The sequence below is a fragment of the Tubulanus polymorphus genome, chromosome 4, assembly GCF_964204645.1.
Source record: "Tubulanus polymorphus chromosome 4, tnTubPoly1.2, whole genome shotgun sequence".
In the NCBI taxonomy this organism is placed as follows: Eukaryota; Metazoa; Nemertea; class Palaeonemertea; order Tubulaniformes; family Tubulanidae; genus Tubulanus; species Tubulanus polymorphus.
In genome coordinates this window covers 18,108,262-18,133,122 of record NC_134028.1, presented here as the reverse complement: position 1 = coordinate 18,133,122, position 24,861 = coordinate 18,108,262, and the positions used below count along the sequence as shown (strand labels likewise).

General features: G+C 36.3%; 1 protein-coding gene across 1 annotated transcript in view; it reads right to left on the bottom strand.

The window, feature by feature from the left end:
• Window positions 1-919: 919 nt before the first annotated feature.
• Window positions 920-24,861, bottom strand: part of LOC141903753 (cadherin-related family member 1a-like) — a 41,925-nt gene continuing 17,983 nt past the window's right edge. The window contains exons 5-10 of the mRNA XM_074792032.1: window positions 24,332-24,526; window positions 12,061-12,195; window positions 8,014-8,142; window positions 5,207-5,282; window positions 2,565-2,695; window positions 920-1,081 (exon numbers count right to left, since the gene is read on the bottom strand). Of these exons, the coding sequence (XP_074648133.1) occupies window positions 1,052-1,081; window positions 2,565-2,695; window positions 5,207-5,282; window positions 8,014-8,142; window positions 12,061-12,195; window positions 24,332-24,526 (696 nt within the window). The 3' untranslated portion in view covers window positions 920-1,051. The remainder of the gene's footprint in view (window positions 1,082-2,564; window positions 2,696-5,206; window positions 5,283-8,013; window positions 8,143-12,060; window positions 12,196-24,331; window positions 24,527-24,861) is intronic.

Here is a 24,861-nt window from a genome sequence, read left to right as displayed (position 1 = left end):
TCAATTATTGGTTGACGATTACCAATATGGCCACCAGCTCGACGACGCCTGCGGGCACGGCCCCCACGCGCCCCTCGATTTCCAGCTCTACCTATCTGACCACCACGTTGATTGCCACACTGACCTCTAACTGCTCGACCACGTCCACGCTGCTGTTGGTTGATAGGAGGTACACGTAGGCCTACAGGTTCACTGTCAGTGTCACTTGACACGTGGTAATTTATCGGAGATCGTGACCGAACTCGAGCGCCGACTCCCCTTCCTAAAGGACGGCTTCTTGGATGAATATGGGAAGGAGTAGATGAATGTAGTTGTTTATTAGAATTAGACAGTTCATCATCACTGCTGCTGACATCATGAGTAGGTCTGTTCACAGCTCTACAACATTGGTACAACATTGTCCATAATATTGTTCGTATGAGAAGCCGCAGTGGTAGGGAAAGGGTCAATGTCCGGTCCATTTCTATCACTACCTGATTCATAATTATTGTCATTTTGTGATGAATTATCAACTAACGTCAACGTACCTTCTTCAAAACTCTCATCTTCTGTGTCAAAATCACTTTCGTGTTCGTAATCTTCCTGGTCTAAATCCTCATCATCATCGTCTATCACAAGCTGCAAAGCTTGACTCACTGATAATTGTTTTTTATCCATTATTTTCACCAAAAACTTGAAAAAATTCCGGAATTTTCTTGAAACATTCGGGAAACACCTTTGCTGACGTCATTATGGAATTCCCCGCTGAAAAACGGCAGTAGTTTCGAGTCCCACATAATGGGCCGGTATTTCGGCCTTTCGGTATATAGTAAAAGGTAAATGGGCCGGTATTCCGGCCTTTCAGTCTCAAAGGGTTAAAAAATATGAATGTCCATACAGAGATTTTTCAAATGGCCGCTAATGCAAGCACCCAATGAAAGTAAAAGAAAATTAAAAGAATTTTTAAAAACGTGAAAGTAAATGTTTTATTGTGAAATTTTAATTGTCAATAAAGAATGAATTGAATTGTCGGCAGTACAACGCCGCGCATGAATACCAATTTCAAGACTGATCACGCACGCTCAACCAAGGTTGGTATGCACTGCTGAAATAACAAAAACGATTAAACAAAATCATAAAAAAATGAAAACGACAACCGATATAGCCAATAAACAAAAGGAACCTAGATTTTATCACTGCATTTAATGTGTGTAAATATCAGAGCCCAAGAAAGTTTCTAACGAAAGTTATCGACTCCCCAAGCAAGTTATCAATCCGTGTGATAGCAATACTGGCTTGCAAGCATGCAAGCCCATGAAAATGTGTAAAAAGTGCTGATTTTGGCAAACAACAATGGCTGCCAATCGGCCATCTTGATTCTGACAAGGCCAGTCTTTGGGCTGATGATGTGTCAAGGGTAGATACATGTGTAACCCACATATCAAGACATTACATTGAAGCGTCTTCAAAACTTCCCAAAATAACTGGATTCCGTCTACGGACGGACGGACGAAAAGTGAACGCAATGGCCCACTGGGACTAAAGTCCCAAGTGGGCTAAAAACCACTAGCAGTGAAAAGACTGCAATTTTTACTAATATTGAGAATTGCACAATCGGTCTCATTAATCGAGCTTATTGACTGAGAAAAAAAGCTATTTATCCCGGACTTTGCATAATTGTCAATATTTCTCAAGCGCAAATAGAAATATGCCTCCAATAAACCAATTCACCTAAAAGATTTCACAGAAATCGATCTTGAAATACAATTTTAGATGTTAAAATAAAACCCAGAAGTAAAACGGTAGACCATACCCCGGGTTCACGTGAACACCTGCTGATCTCTGCAGACAAGCCAATCATAGAGTCTTTGCTTTCTGATTGGCTTTTCGCGAAAAAGCTTGTATAAATTTTGACGAGGCCCTTTTTCAAAATTCAGCTTCATAGGGTTTGGAGAACGGATAATGCTCTAATGAATGATTTGTATGAATATGTGCTCAGTTGCACAGTCAAAGAGCCTTTGCTCTGGAAACCATGTCATTTACATTCGCTCCATTTGTATAATGATAATAATCAGCAGAATTACAATAGGGTTTCTGTGAAAGCAGCAGAAACCCTAATAAAACCCGGCAATAAAACAGTATTGGGGGAGTCGTTGTTTTCTGATTGGCTCTTTAAAACTGATATTCATGCCTTCAGATTTTTGAAGAAAAATCTCATGTAAATTTTACGCTACCCCGGCCTTTTTCAAAATTTAGCTCCCTATGTATTTGGAGAATAGATAATGCTTTCATGAATGCTTCGTATGAATATATGCTCAGTTGCAGAGTAAAAGGGCCATTCCTCAGGAAACCATGTCATTTATATTCGCTCCATTTGTATAGTAAAATGCTCAGCCTACGGCTGGCCTAAAAATGATCAGGGCAGTCAATGTGCACATGAACATGAAGGTTTTACTAGCAAGACTCTGTCTACGATGTTTTTCCTCATCACATTCTAGGCCTCTACGTAAATGATGGGTAAATGTCTTATCATTGAATTATCGACTTCTAAAGTAGAAGTAGAACACTGATTGACAGGATATTACCTTAAATCGGATGTTGTGATGATCTTTTATTTCTCTATTCAGTGGTTTATTCAATATAATGTCGGCTGTGTGAATTCCATTGTTTCGATCACGACTGATATTAGTTCCAATACGAAAGAATCCATTTGCATCTAATAAAATATATACAACTTAAAACATGAAGTGGGTTTTCTCAAAATTTAGGACATATCAAGGCTTGTTATAACTTATTTGTGCTGCATACAAAAACTTGTGGCAGCTTAATACGGCAAACATATGTTAATCTGATGAGTAATATAATTAAGTCTTTAACCGGTATTTTTTGGCCTGTGTGTGATTTTGGACCTTGCGAGGGGAAAACTGAATAACTTAGTAGGGGTGTCTTAGGAGGGATAACCCCATATCATATGTATTTTATAAAAGCTCTTTTCATAAGCTTTCGAAAGGTACCAAGTGTGCAAACTTTGGGGGTTAACTTCAGGGTCTGGCCCCAAGGTCACAGATCCCAAGGTCATCCAGAGTTCCAGGGCTATCCATAATCAAGCACAGTCATCAGATTCATCCCAATACGAATTATCATCAGAATCTTTAAAACTCACTAGAGAACGTCTTTTGTGCATTGGCCATTACTACTAACGATCTTCACAACTTCAGAAATCTGACCCACGTGACACATGGTTTCTATATCCCCTACTACATGCCAAATGTAGGCCTATGATATATCACTTTCCGGCTTTGTTAGACATTGTAGGCCGTCCAGTGTCGCCATCTGCTCACAGGAAAATGAATAAGTATGCTTCACTGAAATCAATACTTGACTATCCTATTCACTATAGCTGGTCTATTCAAATCAGCGACCAATTGCCGCGGTTAAAGGGTTGAACCAGAAATAAAATTAACTACTGCATTACGCAACTGATTTTACATAGCTCATACTATTCACACGCATAATTAAGTCACACTTAAAGAATCAAAAATAAATCAAAACATGGCTGAAACATGATGGAGACATCCAAAGATCAAATAAATTGATGAAATTTATCACTATCAAATGTTTAACAAGGAGCCTATCAGCTTATATAGCTCGACTGTGTGATTTAATGAAATAGAAGTTGCATACCTACGGGAGCCCCCTTGTTGCCAAATCCAAAAAGGGCTCTGTGCTTTGAAGGTATTGGTCCAAATAATATTCATACCTAACTTGGAATTGATCTGATTAAGAACTAGGATTAGTAGCAATTTGAAGAAATAGGGGCACCCCCTGGGGAAAATCTTAAGAACAAACATTGATACCAAATGTGGAATTGATAAATTGTTAAACTGTAAGACTAGTAGCAATTTGAAGAAATAGAAACCCAACAGGGCCACCCTGAGGGACAAATTCTAAAATAGATCTGTAAGCCTTAGCCCATAGAACATTCATACCAAATTTGACATTGATCTGATTAAAACTGTACGACTAGCAGTAATTTAAAGAAATAGAAGCTCCACCCCAGGGACGCCTCCTGGTGGACAAATCTAAACAAGAGCCCCAAGGGGCACTATAGCCAGCCTGTCAGCTTTTCATAAAATGGCAAATGATGCGTTCTGTGGGTTGCATTTGTCAAAACACAGCAATAATTTGAGTCAATACCAATAATAATGAGTCAATACCAATAATCTGCACAATACAATTTTGTTTTCATAAATAGCACATACAGGGACTGGAGCTGGCAGGAACAAATACCTCAGATTAATGTTTTCCATTGGTCTTATTGATTTGAATGCGGAATAGAATCGAATTTTCTGAAATTTGCCCAATAAAACAAAATTGAATTGGATTTGATGTTTTATTTGACCAAGAAAGTAAAATTGTATTTGGATTTGGATTTATTCTTTTACAAAACAAAATTTGATTGAATTTGCAGTTTGATCACATGGCTAATTAGCATATCAAGGTCATCCATCCGATTTGAGAAATTATATTTTTCCCCGACTTTGCATATTGTCAATGATATTTCTGTAGTGCAAATAAAACTTTTCCCCCCAAAAATCAAATCAACTAAAGATTTCACATAAATCGATATTGAAATACAATTTTAGATCATAAAATTAAACGCGGACGTAAAAGACGAAGCCAATCATAGAAGAGTCTTTGCTTTCTGATTGGCTTTGTAAAACAGATATCTTTGCATTCAGATTTTCCCGAGAAAGCTCATATAAATTTTAACGTGGCCCTTTTTCAAAATTCAGCTTCATAGGGTTTGGAGAACTGATAATACTCTAATGAATGATTTGTATGAATATATGCTCAGTTGCACAGTGAAAGAGCATTTGTTCCGGTAACCATGACAATTCACTCCATTTGTATGGTAATAGGCTCAGCCTACGGCTGGCCTAAAAATGGCTCTGTGACTTTATAGGCCTTGGTCCATTGAACATTCATACCAAATTTAGAATTGATCTGATTTAAACTGTAGGACTAGTAGCAATTTGGAGAAAAAGTTGACAGACGCATCAAACAAACAAACGGATGGACGAAGACCACTCACCCCCTAACCTATCTCCGCTGACCTTCAGTCACAGCGGAGCTAAAAAAGCAATGAACCATTGGGATAGATCTTTGGAAAAAAATACAATTGAATTTCATGTTTCCAGTAAATTATCCAGGATTTGTTACATACCATCAATTAATTGAATGGTAAGATTTCTATGTGTCCCGTCTTGATCTACAGCTTGTACGACTCCTAATTTTGAATTCTACAAGTAAAAAGGATTGATTAGTATGAATATAGGCCTATGCTCAGTTGCACAGTGAAAAAGACTTTCTTCTAGAAACCAAGTCCTTTAAATTCGATTCTTTTGTACAGTAGGCTCAGCCAATGGCTGACCTAATAAACACTCGTGAAAATGTCTTATCTTTGTCTGTGGTCTCTCATTAGAAAATCAATATTTCCAACTTTGGCATGTGTCTTATCAAAGGGGGAGGGGTTAAAACCAATTAGAAAGTTATTCTAATTGACGAACTACTGAAATTTTGATATGCTCCCTTATTCAACAATAGAAACAGAGAAATCGTTAAAATCGTTATTTATTATCATAGACAGGTCAGAGAGACGAATTTCTGGAAATTCCGGAGATGGTTTTCAGGTTTTCAAAATTTCTGAAATGCAGAAATTTCCGAAAAACTGGTAACACTGAATATAATATGAAAAAACTAAGTTATTCTACTATTCAACGCCCCCAATGACCATATGCAAAACCCAATGACCTTGAAACTCGCCACAATAAAAGAATATGTCACGAGATACAACTTTGCTATGGAGTATGGCAACAAAATATGCTTAGGTATCAATATAATGTGGAAAAACTTTTTTCACCTATGAATGAGTACTGATGACACTAAGATGGCTACCAATTGCATGATAATTGGCAAATCAAATATACCTGTCACAGGTATTAAAGATCCCATTCCATACAGTAAACTAATTTATGTTAAAAATGGCAAACCAGTAGGAAGCTATAGGACTCAGAATTTGGGCTTTAGCTTACATTTTTGGCACAATGGTCATAGGACAGCCATCTTGAGACCAATTGACCCATTTTTACTTATGCTGATGGGCCCTTGTATTGTTGCTTTCAAATATATATGAATGATCATCGCAATTGATCAAAGCGCCTTCAAAATTTCCCTCAAATAGTTCAAAAATGTATAAAAAGTGCTGATTTTGGCATATCAACAATGGCTGCCACTCGGCCATCTTGATTCTGACAGGGTCAGTTTTTGACCTGAAGATGTGCCTAGGGTAGATGCATGTATAACCCAAATATCAAAACATTACATTGAAGCGTCTTTAAAACTTCCAAAAATAACTGATTTCCGTCTACGAACTGACGGACGAAAAGTGAATGCAATAGCCTGCTGGGACGAAGGTCCTGAGTGGGCTAAAAAGTAAACCATCAGGAAGCTACAGCGCACTGAATTCGGGTCAAAAATTACTTTTTGGACAAAAAAAGGTAAAGGAATTTTATGAAATTTTGACATTTCAATGGGTTTTTGGCGCATTTGATGCCCAATTCCAAGCTTTGACTAATAACAAAATAAGACTGCTGCCATCTGGTTGATTGTTCGTTGTTTCAGTCATGAGTCAAGAAAGAGCGATGGGTCCATTAGAATAAACTGAGTACATTTTACTTTTGAGCACCAAAACTGAAGGACACAGCCAATTCTAGAGTTGTATGCCAAGATTAAAATGAAAACCTAGTTAAAAAGTTGTGATTTAACCCCTGAAATGGTTTTAACCCTTTCAGTACGCACCACCTTCCAGGAAGCCAGTAAAACATATGCAGAATGTACGCACCCCATTCCCCGAATGGGGTCACTTTGCATTAGATTATTATGTCGGGACTCGAACCCTATTGTATTTGAACGCTTCCTGGTGGTAGTAAACATCTACCAGGTGGTGCTCCGGTAGATTTTGTGAGTGAATTTAAAAGTTTTATGAACTTTTGACAAGTTTCGTGGTAAAATAAAAGGCAAAATGGCACCGAATTGGAGACTAACAGTCACTGAAGCGTAAAGATGATATTGAATTGAATTCCAACGGCGAGAATCGCTCTGACATGGCCTGAGGAGAGGGATAATCTGTTTATGAAGGTATTGATGATTACAGATAACAATAATTTTTTTGTTTCAATAGGTCTAGGGGGTACCTTAGGCCTAGTGACCTAGATACATATATGATAAGCAATTGGGATTTCATTTCAAGTAAATAACGCAAAAATTGTTTCTCAATCTTTACATAAATTGATTCTGAAGAATACAAATGACAGATTCTATCATCATCTGTGCAGTCTGAGGTGCCCAGGGGTCACCCAGATCAAACGATACCCCACCAATACGATATTGTTCACGGTCGAGTTCTATATTTCCGTACCATATTTCTATGAAACATTTCGTTCAAATAAATTTCTTTGGTCATCATATCATAGAAAAGAAGTCTAGTTATCCATTTCTATATGGAATATGGCTCTATTTTGAGGATTACTATTTTTCCAGGCTGCTATTCCAGAAATTGCCATGGTAATTTCGAATCATAGATGGCTGACATTGGTCACATGACCTCAACACACCAATCTGAACCATGGAAAACTATTCTGAAATGTAGCCCTGATTCATATCTCAAATTTGGTATATAGTCTGTTTATATAGGTTGAGTAGTTTCTGAGTAATGCTAAGTTAACTGCAGACACTAGTTTCACCCAAAAATCATCTCAGTATTATAAAATTTGAAATGGCCAGCACTGATTCATAACACTGGTCGTAAGCTATTAAAACGGCTATACATGTAGATGCAAGATTATCTTAGACTGATGTTAAAACTAAGCCTTGGCAGTGTGCAACTGGCAGAGCTCAAACTACTTCACATTATGCAAATTATTTAATAGGCCTACCTAGGTATGTGATTCAGGGGATATATGGGATACTCACTACAGGTTTATCTTCTGAGGTGAATAAACTGATTGGAGCATTGAGAAATCTTGGTGAGCTGTCCTGGACATCTTTCACTTCTATTATCATATTCACTGAAGTATTCAATTTTATAGCTTGCCCCATATCCTTTCAAAAAGAAAATACATATATTTGGTTAATAGTAAAAAAGCAGAACTCAAAATAAATTCAAACCTGAAAAACAACTAATCATCAATTAGGCAAATTCATGTGAATTATCACTTCATTCAGCCAACTAGATGTCCAGCAACCTTGATAACTTTGAAAATGGTTGTCACAATAAACACCAGAAGACCAGTATCAGAGAAGACCATTCAGAATACTACCTTCAGCGACTCCACTATTTAGATCTACTTATTTCCAAGAATAGACAGTTCGGTTGATTTCGGCCCCCTGTTTTCGACCGGAGAAAACAACTGAGCCATTTAAGCGACCCATCATTGATACTCTAATCTATTTCCTAGAGGCTTGTTTAGTTATCGCTGATGTAGTGCCTTATCAAATGCAATTCGAAATCCATAAAGACAAAATAAGGCCTAACAATCGATTTTCCAAAGTCAAATAACCATCTGGTCCAATCATCCAAGTTACAAGTAGACTGTTTGTAGACCTTCATTATATCGTTTTAGAGACGTTGACACAAATCTTATTTTCTCTACAATACTGTTACTAAATCATTCTACTATTCAATGCCCCCTGGTGACCATATGCAAACCCAATGATCTTGAAACTCACCACAATCATAGAACATGTCATGAGCTACAATTTTACTATTGATTGTAATATGAAAATATGCATAGGTACCAATATAACATAGAAATACTAAGTAATTGTATTATTCAATTCCCCTGATGGCCATATGCAGAAACCAATGACCTTAAAACGCAAACAATTATAGAACATATTATGAGCTACAAATTTGCTACAAAAATGGTAACAAAATTTGCTTAGGTACCAATATAATGTGGAAATACTGAGTTATTCTATTATTCAACGGCCCTGGCCAAAATCAATGACATTGAAACTCACAACAACATCAGCACATGTTATGAGCTACAACTTTGCAATTGATTGTGCTTACAAAATATAGGCTACATAGGTACCAATAAATAGACAAGTTATACATTATTCACTATTTAACTCGCCCTGGTTGCAAGAACAAAGAATGAGGCGATTCCATTTCCATGTTAGGAGATGTTTCTTATGACAGTGCTAATAACAATATTCATATAACAATAACAATAACAGTCTTGATATTAAAAAAAAAACAACTTTTTTCCACCTACAAATGAGTACTGATGATACTAAGATGGGTGCCAATTGCGTGATAATTGGCAGATCAAAAATACCTTTTGATGTATAAGAAATCCCTTTCCTTAGAATACCCATCACAAATTTCAATGAAAAATGGCAAACCAGTAGGAAGCTACAGGACTTGGAATTCAGGCCAAAATTGACATTTTTGGGCACGAAAGATCAATTGATTTGAGTATCTTGAAAATTTCCCTCGAAAACTTGAAAAATGTGTAAAAAGTGCTGATGTTGGCAAACAATAATGGCTGCCAGTCGGCCATCTTGATTCTGACTGGGCCTTCCAATGCGCTTCCAACGCAACTGTCTGAGATATAAACATTATCATGCTGTACTGTAACTCAACCCAGATGTGCGCCTCGACAACAGAAGTATTATCATTATCATAAAATCAGAAATACGAATGCAGTTGTCTTTCTTAAACCATCTTTCTGTAGCTCCGTCCTAGTCCCCTCTCGATGATTTCGACATTGATGCCGTGACCAGGATGTCCAGTGAGTAAAAAACACAATGCAGAGTCGATTGAGTAGATGAGATCAAGAAGCGCAACAGCTAGTAATCGGAATTGAACACAATTGCTGAAAGTGAAATTGGACGCAGGAAGAATGTCTGCAGCGATTACAAAGCTGCCGAAGGAATAGTGAATGGATGATACCGAAATCACACAACTCGACGCTCAGATGAGAACTGCAGCAGAGAGAAGCCGAAGCGACAGAATGAAGTTATTGGTAATACAAAAATTCATTGAGAATTACAAACAAGGAACAACGAAAAACAACTCAAATAGCGAATCATCCCAACAGACAGCATTGTTGCTGAAATTGCGACTGCCTACCTTTGATTGCACATTCACGAAGTGGACAGCTTTTTGGGACACCATCACCCTTGACGGTCTTGAAAAAAGTACTCGAAAATCACCAAGTTCTATTATATAGCCGGCCAGCTACACGGTTCAGCAGCCGAAGCCGTCAAGGGACTGCATGCATCCGATGAAAACTTAGAAACATTAGTCGAGATTTAAACGATGGGTTTGGGCAGCCCCGGAAAATCGCTAAAGCCCACGTCAGCAACAACTACGATGCAGATCCACCAGCGAACAATTACAATAGCTAAAGTTCCTTCTGCAATCAATCAAACGGAAACTTAAGATCGCTTAAACATCTTGGAGTGGATGTAGATGTGTGTGCATCCTTTATCGCACCATTGATGGAGAGGAAATTGCCCAAGATTGTGCACGAAAAAATGAGCAACAGCGGTCAGAATGACCAACTCGATTTGAAATTTTTCCTAAAAGCGATCGTGGGTCAGTTAGAAAATCTCGCGGAGCAGGTCGGAGATAAAAGCGCGATTACTGTCATTCATCGTCTCAGGTAATAGGCCTACGAATAACATGAAATGCCTGCTGTGTGGGGGAGCCCGCAAATTCCTGAAATGTATAGCGGAGAATTTGGCGGCAGTGGGTTGCGAAATGTTTATGTTACAACTGTTTGCAAAATAACCATCGGGTTAGTGATTGCAACAAACGCCAGTCTTGTTATAAGTGTGAAGAAAGGCATCACACCTGCCTTCATGACAGCTTACCAGCTCGAGACGGTGTCTGTGCGGTGATTCTGAGGGATCGATGCGAAACGGAACAAATCCTGACGTTAAGCAAAAACAGTAGTTAATTATAATTCAGCGCGAATACTGTCCTACTGGAGACAGGGCGGATCACGATAGAAAACAAAAGGCCCATGGGCCTTGAAGCATTGGTAGATTATACTGTGGTAAGGTATTAAGTGGTTAATGCATTACTTCTGCGAGCAAATGTTCTATGACGATGTTGATTGGGAGGACCACAGACTTAAGGTCAATTCATGCTGAAAATGAAATAGTAGAACGTATTGTCGAATTGTGGTTAATTCAGAACGAAAATAGCGTTGATTCCGATGAAGTATTCAAAAAGAATACAACAATAAAATTCAGTTCATAGATGGCCAGTACCACGTTCGACTACAGTGGCGGCCGGGCCATCTGGAATTAAAGAATAATTTGCTGGCTTGTCAATCTCGAATCAAACCAGTAATAGCTAAATTATCTACATTACACCTTGTAGATAACTATGTAGAGGTAATACGTGAAAATATTGAGAAAAATTGCGTCTCTGAAATTCGTGAAAAGAAAATCGCCCTGTCAGAAGAAGATTGCTATTTCATTCTGCACTTTCCTATTTCTATTAGGCATTTCTATTCCTATATTCAAAGATTGTGAGACAACCCCAGTTCGGATAGTTATCGATGCCAGCAGCAGGTCGCCATCACTAAAGGTTTGTTTATATGATGCCCATTCGCGTTGATTATCTCTTAAGAAAAACATTGTTCAAGTATGACATGCCTGTCGTGCGTGAATCTCGTAGTATTTTGCAACCAAGCTCGTTCCTGTTTGGGTTATGACAATGGTCTAGCAACTCTACGAAGTTGAATGATTGTTTTAAATCGGATAATTTGAATGCAAAATCCGAAATACCCAACGTACTAGGTCCCCCCTTGCAGCATTTCTTAAAACAATGGACTGATTTTGATGAATTTGCAAGTGACGTTGGAATTAATGACATATCCCAATGTAATTGTAAACTGAAAACTAATTGAGGCAACTTTACAGCTATATTTTATCTAATTCCTCTTTTCAATTGGATTAGAGCAGATATTTGTAGGGCATCAGTTCTCTATTGCTCACCTTTGCCATCAGATGTAGAATAAAATCACGATGCGTTTCATAATCAAGCTTCTTTTTAACTATCACTTCTCCAGTATATTCACCTTCTTTAACTCTTAATCCTTTAACAGCAAAATAGTCACATGCTTCTTTCATCTGGAAAAAATATAATGGTCCTACAATATTAACAAGAAACGAAATTTTCAATATGGACTTTCCTAAATTTACACGATAATGTATGTTTAATCCAGCATCAAAATTATACAGTGGCACTGTAGCAAAACAAATGAAAACTGTAGCAAAACAAATTAAAAACAGTGAAAATTGATTTAATTCAAATGATGGGATAAAACTGACTTTACAGATAAATCGAAATAAAATCGAAAATAAGGATGGAAAATATCAAGAAACAAATGTAACTGCATGATGATTCATCATGAATAATGTAGTGGATTCTCCCCACTGACTCTCCACTTTCATGGTGTGAAGCTGATATCATTTATTTCATACACTGTGTACAAAGTTTGTTAGCCAATTTATTTTCTTAAATTGAACAATTTTCCAAGATTTACCAAGATTCCCAGAAAACTAGGTCACGCTTTTCATATACATACACAGATCAATACTCTACATAGCAGCGAGTCTATATGACCATGACGCGCACATGCAAGAATATTCGTAAAAAGGCATGTGTTCTCCCGAAAAGAGATGTAGTTCCAACAACAAATAAAAAACTAAAATATAGCTGCAAAGCAGCAATAATGGGTTTCTGCCTTGCTGGATACAATGTCATACAAGGGCGCGTTTCACCGAAATCAGTTCATAACGCTCGCTTTATTAAAGGAACGCCACCTAGGGGTCAGCACATATCATAGATACGTTGACCCACTTGGCTACGAAGTGCAAAATACTAATGTACCAAGTTTAGGGGAAATAACTTCGAGAATAACGAAGATACGGTACCTTTACCATTCTCAGTGGCAGTTGAATGAGCTAATTTTGCCGGTTAGCATACTATTCAAACATATTCACACCATTTTTTTATTCTATAATGAGAGGACTGAATCTTACAGGAAAAACGGATGCTTGCATGAGTTTCCCGATATTACGCCCCCTAGTGGTTAGAATAGGAACTAATTATGTGAGGGGTTCAATTTACTTTATATCCAGGATCATGTGTATCAATTTTCATAGAAATCCCTTTATCCACTTAGTAGATATCAATAAAAATGCATTTAATACAACTTGTAGGTGGCGCTACTCGAGAACCATAAGTTATATACTTAAACCCTACATTAATACAAGTATCATGTAAAGGGCTACTAACCACACATTGCAACCACGATTCTATCGTCAATGGTTAAGGAGCTAGGAGCAAAAATTGTAGTTTTCACAGTCCCCTGGTGGCAGTTGTATGAACTAACCATGCAGGTTGGCATATTACACACATGTCTATGTACTCATACCAAGTTCTCTGATTTAAATAATAAACAGACCGCATTAAATGGGAAAAACGGATGCTGAAATGAGTTTTCAAAATTTATGCCCCTAGTGGTTAAAATAGGAACTAACTATATGTGGGGTTTGTTGTATTAAGTAACCAGGTACATTTGTATCAATTTTTATAGAAATCCATTAATACCCTTAGTCGATATAGATGAAAATGCGTTTTCCAGCATCTTATAGGTGGTACTACTGGAGAACCATATGATTTACCTACTTAAAGGCCGAGGAGCAGTATAAAAGCCCAATCAATGTCAAAGATGGCAGTACCCCTGAAGCCATAGTGCAGTGGAGAGCTCCAACGGTTGAAACTGGATCTCCTATTTTCTCTGTCAGTTCTCCGATTTGGATACTCCTTTATGTCAGATATATGTATTAATAATAATAATAATCTTATTTATATACCGCTTTACACTGCGTTTCAAGGCGGTTTACAATAATGAATACATTAAGATAATAATATAGTTTTAATAAAACATTAGTTATCATAATACTGAGTAAAAAGAAATGATATAAGATTGGTTTTAAAATAATTAATATCATCACTAGTACGTAAGGTTAAAGGTAGATTATTCCATAAAACAGGGGCAGCGCAAGCAAAAGCTCGATTAACGTAAAGAATTGTATTGCATGACACATGAGACAGTTTAAACATATTAGCTGACCTTAATGAACGACTCGGTTTGTACAGAGACACTAAATTGCTAAGGTAAGGAGGTGCTAGACCATGAATACATTTAAAAACCAAAAGTAAAACTTTGAATTGTATACATTTAAAAACAGGTAACCAATGTAAGCTAAATAAAACAGGGGTGATATGGTCATATTTAGAACCTTGAGTAATTAACCTAGCTGCTGAAGTTTGAAGTTTTGACATTTGATAATCTGTAATTCCAAGTAATAAAATGTTACAATAATCTAGTCTTGACGTGATAAAACAATGAACCAGCTTTTCAGTAGTGGCTGTATCGAGTAATGATCGAATTTTACTAATTCTAATGCAAATGATGCCACTTTACAGATATGTTTAATATGATTATCCGTTGTCATGAAGCTATCAAAATAAAATCCAAGGTTGCGTACTGTTGAAGAGAGAAATATTGTGGAATCACCTACACATAATCCATTAAAAACATTATTCACTTTTCTGAATTTGGATGAGAATAAAATAACTTCAGTTTTTGAATCATTTAGAAATAAGAGATGATCTCTCATCAAAACACGTATATCCACGACACATTTTTCAATTATTGGTACAGCAGTATTTGGTTCCCTGCAGAATGTAATCCATGTAATCCAAATTGTGCTTCTCTATAACGTCAGCAAGTGGAGCGGTGTAAAGGGTGAACAAGAGGGGACCTATAACTGATCCCTGAGGGACGCCACATAACAAATCTGATAGGTTTCCAACTTTTCCACTTAAAATACACTGTTGTTTGCAATCACTAAGGTAGGATTTGAACCAATCAAGTGCTACACAACTTACTCCAAAACGATGTTCTAATGTATGAATCAGAATTGAGTGGTCAATAGTGTCAAATGCAGAACTTAAATCCAATGTGTAATATATTCATTCCTGCAGTCAAAAATGTGTTTTAGGCCCTCCTCTTCGAGAAATAAAGCTTTTTAGTTGGCATTTCCTTCAAAATTTGAATCTTTGAATGACATAGAGGAAGGAGTTATCCATTGAATTAGTGTAGCTCACAGAAGATAGTAACAGTAATATGATACCTATAGTCATCAGTATACATAAACAAAACATAGCCTCATTCATAGTACCAAAATTTGGCAACATCAAAACTTTTCTATGGTTAATGGATAAGTCTGAAATTTCGTACACTTTAAATTAAAAATTAAATCTTTAATCTTTAATCTTGGCCAAATCTCTACAAACAATTCCCACTATGACTAGATCAGTTAAAATTAATTTAGAACTTGATATGAAAACTTTTATGAATATGTCAAATTTAACTGTATGTGACCTGCAGTTAATGTTGTGAGCCATCCTCGCTCACTCTAAACATTACAAACAAGATACTGTAGTTAGTGGGATGGCCGATATCAAGTGTTTGCCACCTGGTTAACTAGCATCCATACTCCTTGGCCTTTAAACCATACATCAATACAAGCGTCTTGTCAAGGGCTACTGATCATTCATTGCAACCACGATTCTCCAACGGTTAAAGAGCTAGGGGCAAAAATCTCATTAAAAAATTTGGGCCCATTTTCGAGCCCGTAGAGCCCAAACCGTTTATCACAGATAGGGCGTGTCATTGACTTTTTTAACCTCCAGGCTGTCATGAACAACTTTCGTGCTCACCCGAAGCAGAAAACTCAAAGACAAAAATTTTTCTCATGCAGTAACTTTTCGATATCAGAATTTTCAAAAGTATAACATCCCCTGGTGGGTGAACGGGGTCCCGAATCAAAGACTCCTTCGACTTACCTCAAGGTACCTGTGTTCCGTACATCTCACGTAAGTTTCAAGTAAATCCGTTGGGCAATATTCATGTTTCTAGCCAAATTCGAAGTATTAAAGCCTAAATATGATGCTCCCTAACTTGTGTTGCCGAATTCGAAGCTATATATGATGCTCTCTTACTTGTGTATACTATGGAAGACCTGAGACCACAGTCTGAGTTCATCAATTCACGAGTTCTGAGTTCATGACTTTCGGTCCTGACTTCTCGAGTTCGCGATTTTTTGTCTTTGATTTCACCATTTATCTTTTGGTGAATAATGACACTAACGATGAAAGAGTACGAGCATCTTATTCAAAAATATTTCCAAGATGGACTTTCAAATCATGCAGTTACGTCCAGCCATGACATAATTGAATCGTTGTGAATGAATATGATAAGGAAACATTGTGGTTACATATAATGTTTTTTGTCATCTTTTATTTCAGAATCAGGCAGATCAAAAGGATTATGAAGAAATAATCATGAATGGCCGGAGGACCGGGACCCAAGAGGAAAGCCCATAGATTATACAATACAATACAATCGAACTTTAATGAACTCTTAAGATTTTACAATAAAAAAATTTGACTATGAAATCAATTAAGTACATCGTCAGTAGCAGCAATTCAGGTACGGATGCATGGTAGGAAGCAGGCCGCCGGGTATCGGGGTTTAGTTTGGAACTCATCGACTTAGAAAAACGACGTGAAAATAATGACTGCTGTATTACCGTATTGATGATCGTATTGCGTGTGCTAGAATAGTTAGAACTCGTAAACTCGGGAAGTCAGGGCCGAAACTCATAAACTCGTGAATTGATGAACTCAGAATGTCGTCTCAGGTCTTCCATAGTATACGACACAAACAAGTTATAAAAATTCCTCTGTTGCGTTCAGTTGAGCAATGTCCTAATTCAACGATCGACTCATAGAGGAGATAAAATATCACTACTGCTTACGTCTTTACTACAGATCTAGAACAACACAGCTCTATCAATATAAGGACACACACTAACACACGTATTTCGGAAGCGCTGTGGGAATAAGACATGTACACAATACATATACGTATATGGATACTGTTTGAATCGGGCTAAAATTTCGATGTTTAGAGGCTCACAGTGAGTTAACAGTGCAATAGCGCAGCGCACCTGATCTATTTTTAGTTACTGTCGATGAATCGAGGTCACACTTGAGCACTGATGAATCCGGAAGTCAGGCAAGCTCAGCAGTTTAGCTGTACTGTAGGCCGAATATAATGGTGTTTATTTTTCTAAATTGTGGATTTAAGAGTATTCGGGTTTATATTTTTATTAAGTATGGTTTACAAGAAGCAATGTTGTTAAAGGCACTAGATTGCGACAACAGGTATCCAGATAGGGAGGATATGAAGTGTAACTATCGTTTGTTTTCCTAAGTCAATCTCAATGGGCAAAGTTTTAAGGCCAACGCCGGTGTCGATGGATAAAGAGTAATATAAAAAGAATCCCACAATAATAAAGAAAAAATAATACAAGACATAAAATCTTTCTTTGAGGAAGTAGTTTATTCAATATTTCAATATTGTTTTGAGACAAAGTAATCAGAAATGATACAAAAATCAAAGAAAAAGTTAAAAGCTAAAGAAGAGCAAACTAATTAATGATACGTGTAAATCTTAAAAATAGTATTATAGAGACAATCTAGGGGATACTAAAATCAAAACAAATTGAATACAAGTTGAATGACTACAATTAATAGAGTGAGATAACATAAGAATGGTACAGAGGATCAAAGGGACAAATCTTGTGTTGAGTTTAACCAATTTGCAATTATGGAATTTAGATATAAGTTAGTTGTGGGGAGAAAAATCATTATTAAGATTTACACAGTTATTAGAATTTTCGATTATCAATGCAGATTCAAAATGTGTCTGTTAATCTAATTGTTGTAAGGGTAAATTAAATAGGCGTTTACAAAATCAAAGTTGGTTTGACCAGCTACTCGTTGCAGCTTTTCCAATTTCGTCTGTTGATTGGTTTTTAAAATTCTTTGGTTTCCTTTCATCTGAAAACATATAAGGTTAAGATTTTATAAATTTAGTCACTTCGCTTTCTTTTGCTGGGCCTACAAATTGAAATGCATTTTAGGACATCATTATTGATTATAGTGCTAGGCCTATTTGGAATTTAAAGTAAGCTCTAAAAGACTTTACAATATCAAAAGTTAAGCAAAAATGAAAAATCCCTTATTAATCCTAGCTGATCTACCATTAAATAAATAATTGAGACTGAATGAGACGCTTAATTAAATGGCCTTATGTTTTAACAAACAGAGCATCAGTGTTTAGACAGAACACAAACAAAAGCTACTTACAGCTGAAGAGATCGGCTATTTCCTCCTGTTTTCAGGCCACGGCATTCCAGCTACTTCTTTAAAGGCAAGCTATCATATTAACTAAATTCATCGATAAATTTCACCCTAGGTTGATTATTTTCACAAATCTTAATTGATTGCTATTGGGGGATCATTCTCTATTCAGTTTCAATACAATAGAGTCAGTCACACGAGTGCTTGGCTTACTTCCGGTTTGCCAATGGATGAGCTCATTAATAATTATGAGCTGATGACGTGTTAGGTGCGCTGTGCTATTCTAATTAATATCATATACTGTATTTGTGAATGCAGCATAGTACTTGTGATACAGAATTGTTTCACCGACAGTGAAAGTAAATTGCAGTTGTTTATATCCTTTCAGTATGATCCAGTGTGAAAAAGAATATAATAATAATTATAATAATAATAATAATAATAAAATAATCAACAGAATTACAATAGGGTTTCTGCGAAAGGAGCAGAAACCCTAATAATAATAATAATAATATTAATAATAATAATAATAATAATAATAATAATAATAATCAGCAGGAATACAATAGGGTTTCTGCGAAGGCAGCAGAACCCCTAATTAATTAATAAGCAACGCATTCCGATGAAAATCAATAGATATCTTATATTAGCATTGAATGTTTTGATAGTTCTGAAGAGAAAGAAAGTCTCATTTGGAAGTTATTTTGAAGAAAATTTCATATGTGATAGCAAAAATGGACTTCACTAAAGCAAAAGTCCACAAAAATGAAAAGTTCTTGGAAATAACCATTAATCCCATAACACAAAAATTACTTGTTAGTTCCATTAACAGTTTAACCATTCCTTTGAATGCATGAATATGTAGCCACATATTGAAAACAAGACATAACATTCTTAAGATGAACTTTCCGAAAATTACATGACGGCACTAAACCCTTGACCTGCTGACAGCTTTAATGTTAAGTCCTGTGTGTGCCAGATGATTTGCATGGAAATGAAATTATCTCCTTAGATAAAACCTCATAACTTCCAAACTATTGTACATAGGGCATTGAAACTTCTCACTCAGTAGTTTATACTCGTAGCCACAAATAGTGCTGAAAGATTTAACTTCCCATTTTTGAAAGAGGGGGGTCCACAGGGTGGGGTCATTTTGGGAGGTCCAGCACAAAAAGACCCCCTAAAAAGTCAGATTACTCACATATTCATATTATATTGTCGATAATCATTAATAACGACATGGTAGATTACTATATCCATTGTTTAAACCTTTATTACGCTCATTTTTTAGTCTAAATCAAATTTACTGGGCATTTTTGAGGTCAAAATTCTTCAAAATATCACAATGAGAAATTACTTCTGGGTTTGGATTCTCGAAAATTAGCAGTTGCCGTGCGTTAAGAACTATGACTCAATGCGCACCGTGACGCTTGTAACATAAAAACAAAATTTTAAATGCGAGATAAGTGGGGCTGTTGACGACAGTCATCTATGGCACTTCCGCAGTGTGTTGACTACAGTCACCTACGGCAAGTTAAGGGTTAATTAAGTAAGAAGATAATGAACATCTAAATGGAGCTGTATTGCTTTTTGTATTGTGACTAAAAACTCTTCAAAAACAAACTAGGGCCCAGGGACACCATGTCCACTTGGGAAGTGGTTTCAAATGCTCAACAATCTAACAATTTCAATATGCAACGCCCCCTGGTGACCATATGAAATAAATTGCCCATGGGCAAAGTGTGGTTTACCTTGAAAGCTAGAGGTTGTTTGGAGTAAGGGCATTGCTTGAAAAATCTTTTTAATTCGTGACTTCAAAGTTCTAGAAGTTTATATTGTATTTTATCTTTCTTTCTTTCTTAAATAATTATTTTGTAGTCAAATAAGACCAAAGATAGACATCTGTTTATGGTCTACGTCCAAAAATTTGTAGGGTACAGGTAGGCGCAGCAGGGAAACTATTTTATTTTTTCAAAAAAAATATTTTTCACAATATGAAATAAATTGCCCAGGGGCAAAGTGTGGTTTACCTTGAAAGCTAGAGGTTGTTTGGAGTAAGGGCATTGCTTGAAAAATCTTTTCAATTCGTGACTTCAAAGTTCTAGAAGTTTATATTGTATTTTATCTTTCTTAAAGAATTATTTTGTAGTCGAATAAGACCAAAGATAAACATTTGTTTATGGTCTACTCCAAAAATTCGTAGGGTACAGGTAGGCTTATTAATTAACTATTTTATATTTTCAAGAAAATATTTTTCACAATATGAAAAAATATTCAAATAAAATTCATATGACGTCACATGTCAGAGGGTGGCTGAATATTGAGTCTTGGGAAACGAAACCTCTTCCAATGTATGGCTAAAACACAGGGGCGTAGATCGTTTTAAATCCTGGAATTTACCACTACAATAATATTCAGACCTTGACCTATACCTATAGTTTGCTGCTTAGTATTTTCAGGTCACAAGATATTACAATTTATTACAAATTCTATCAAACAGAAAACACAGCGCTCATCTTCTGCTAAGACGATTATTCAGCCTGTTATCATACCAAGCGTGCACGCGCCAAGCAGTGTTACAGCATCACCATATAGTAGTCTGTATGAGCGTGTGTTTGTGTGTGCAACGGTCTAATGATAAGCATTCCCGTCCCGCGCATGTGGAGGCCTTGAAAAACAGTTTTTCGTTGAATTTAAACAGAGTTGACCATGTAATTGACGGAGGTTCGTCATGTCTTCAATCGCATCGATTGTACGTCGTTTAACCCAAGAAGCAATGAAAAAATGCTCACATAAAATAACGTACCGCGATTTTACATGAATTGGCTCAATGCCAACCTCATACTGCTGACAAAGGTAAACCAAAAACCAATGACCTTGAAACTCACCACAATCATAGAATATGTCAGCAGCTATGATTTTTAATTGATTGTGATAGCAAAATATGCCTCGTTACCAATTTAATATGGAAATGCTAAGTTATTCTACTATTCAACGCCCCCTGGTGACCAAATGCAAAACCCAATGACCTTGAAACTCACCACAATCATAGAACATGTCATGAACTACAACTTTGCAATCGATTTTGCAATGTGTCTAGGGTAGATACACGTGTAACCCAAATATCAAGACATTACATTGAAGCGTCTTCAAAACTTCCCAAAATATCTGGATTCCGTCTACGGACGGACGGACGGACGGACGGACGGACGACGGAAGAAAAGTGAACGCAATAGCAGCTGGGACTAAAGTCCCAAGTGGGCTAAAAATAACTTTTCTTTTAAATCTATATGAAAAGAATATTGATCTATAAAAAGAACCTGTTGAACAGTTATAACAGACATCTTTATGTTGGTAAAGGTTAGTTGTGTGAATGGAAGAAATTTCTTTTGACACAATAAAATTCTGGTTTAATACATGTAATGTCTGGTTTGATACAACCTTTAGGATACTTTTACACTTAAAGGCTGAGTTAAATGACAGTGAAAAAACCCACCGGTTGGTACTTCAGATTTACAGTGCAAGCCACATTCCACTAGCAAATAGCAAGCGGTAGTTTGTTTATAATGTTTACAGGAACACATCTGGCTCACATCAGTATCACACAGTATCACTGTGACAAATTAAAAACAACTTTTTTCATATATGTTTGATATCATTTTGGTCATAGAAATCTTCTTATCTAGAATTTGCTGAGTGTAGATGTTCTTTGTAAGAATTCCTCCAGTAATAATGGATTTGAACATAAAATCTGTATTTTCAATTTATTCGATTTTTGTTCAATTTTGATGAAATTTTAACACAATGTTATCAATAAGGAGTTAAGATGATATATCAATTTTCAGTTTGATACAATTTTCAGATAAAAAGTTTTCTGATTCCCAGAATTACGCACTAGAGAGCTGCAACTAAATGAAGAAATACCATACTTCGAATTTAAAATTATACAATAGAATTTATTATTTCGAAACCACAACGTTTCAGCTGTTGACTAACAGGTTATCATCAGGTGGAATGACCAGAGAAACAAGTAACAAAGCATATAAACTCATAGGATCGAAAATAGAAGAAATTTGTCAGAACTAAAGATAAACAGAACAAGCAATAAAAACATCACAGGGTACTGTAGAAACCACAGCAATTCGAAACAGTTCAGAGTAAAAACAAATTAAGTGAAGTGGACTGAAGAAGATGGAGATAATCCTATAGATTGGAGATAAGTCCACTTCACTTAGTTACATAACTAGTGCGCCATCTACCATCTTATTACAGAGGCATGCTATAGTCTATCCCTGTAGTTATGACCGCGGTGCATCAAAGAGTTGTTACACTAACATATCGGGATCCCTGTGGTTTCTATCACTCAGCCTTACGAGTAATGAGGTCAAGCGACTACTGCATTCAAGAGTGGAAAATATACCATCAACAGGCCATTCATTAAAGGATATAAAATTCCAATTTTTATAATTTTACAAAATCCTTTTTTGAATTTTTAGTTTAATTTTGGGAATAATCATGTCATGTGGCAAATTCAATCTGATTGATTTTTTACATCTATAAACTCTTCAGAGTGTGAGCATATATAATCTGGAATTATCTCATGAGTCGATTGCTATTGTTTTGCTTGAAACACCGTCTAAATATAATCTTTCAACTTGGAAATTGGTTTTGACACTTCATAATGTAAACACTGACTTCAGCATCCAGCGAAAATATTCACTCGTGAATGCAACAAGACTTCAAACCTGAATTTTCATTGCTTATTACTTCATTTTCTTGGATTAAGTGTGGAAAAGTTTTGCTCTTTATTCACTCTTGCCTGTAACCATAGTAACAAGCAGCTGGGGTCCAGCGAAGCAACGATGCTCAGTGTGAGTTTGAACACTTAAAGCTGTCAGTATCAATTAAATTGTTGTTGATACTGGCTCTTTGAGAGTGAAATGCCGTGGTCATAACCACTGGGATAGACTTTAGTACAGTGTCATAGTGTGAGTATAATTTGAGTTGACAAGAACAAAACAAAATGGTGAGGATTTTCTTCGAATAAGGATCGTACGTTCAGAGCTGCCAACCGTTCTGATATTCCATAACTGTTCTGGAATATCATGTGAAAATATGGCGTTCAGTTTTTAGGAAAATTGTTACAGATTTTTATTCACCTGAGAACAATGCAAAAATTTGATTAGTTATGGAAAACTTAATTGTTTTTTGGCAAATTGTATTGTTCTTTCTTAAATCTCTCAGAATCAATTTTCCTAAAAACCGAACGCCATATTTTCACATGATATTCCGGAACAGTTATGGAATATCAGAACAGTTGGCAGCTCTGAACGTACGATCCTTATTCGAAGAAAATCCTCACCATTTTGTTTCGTTTCCACATTGGGCCTTCCCAATTACATCAGAGGCACTGCAATTCCCAGATTTTCCCATATATCCAATCACAGCCAATCACATTCGCGTGTAGAGACTATGCCCGAATTGTAACTAGGTCATTGGACAAGGTCAGCTCAAATAATAGAAGCGAGAAAATTTAGGGGGTTTATAAGTGAGGGCCTGTAGGTCGAAAAGTAAATCGAGAGTACTCACACAAAAAATGGCACCACTTCCAGAAAGGATTGAACTTTTATACATTTCAATTCCAAGTATGTAAATTGTCATATGTAAAGACGAGCCATTACTTAGTGCTAAAAAGCAGGGTTTTTATGGGTTTTTCAAAAAATAAGTCCCCTAAAAATATATTGATCGCCATGAAATTTTTTGGCCTCAAAAACTCATTAAGCCATACCATGAAGCCAAAAATCAACACCATTGGTAGCCAATGTTTGTGCCTTGTTGACACATCGGCACTCAATTCATTTTCAATAACTGATTGCACCACACCGTTTGTAGGTATAGGCAAACCTACAGTTCGTCAAAAAGGAGACACCAAATACCATTTCTCTAAAATGAACAAATTAAGAGAATAGGCCTACTTACATTTGGTGTATTACCAACACAGAGTAGCTCCATTTCTGCATTTAGACCACGATCGTCATCCCTCATTGATATACGATTGTATATTGTTGAGCCAATGGGTGTGTTTTCTTCCACATCTGTCCGGTAGGGAACGTTACGAAAAAATGGGCGATTGTCATTGATATCTAATATAACAGCTTCATACTCATGTGATATCTACAATAAAACAATTATATCATAAAGGCCTATATGCAAATTATATATTACCTATAAAACTAATTGCCACAGATTTAAATTGTTACGATACATTTATCCAACAACGCATCATCTGACACTCAAATTAAAACATATTTTTCCTTTTCTTCTCTATTTCTCCAATTGCTTTTCATTTATAATGTCAATCATCAACAAGCAAGCGAGCGGCTTTGAATGATATCTTAGGCAGATTTTCTTTGGATTAATAGTAGGCTAAAAATGAAAGATTGGCAAGTTCTTTTGTGGGATGGATAGGTAGATTTCGCAAAACGAAATACAGTCAAAAGGTTTTTCAA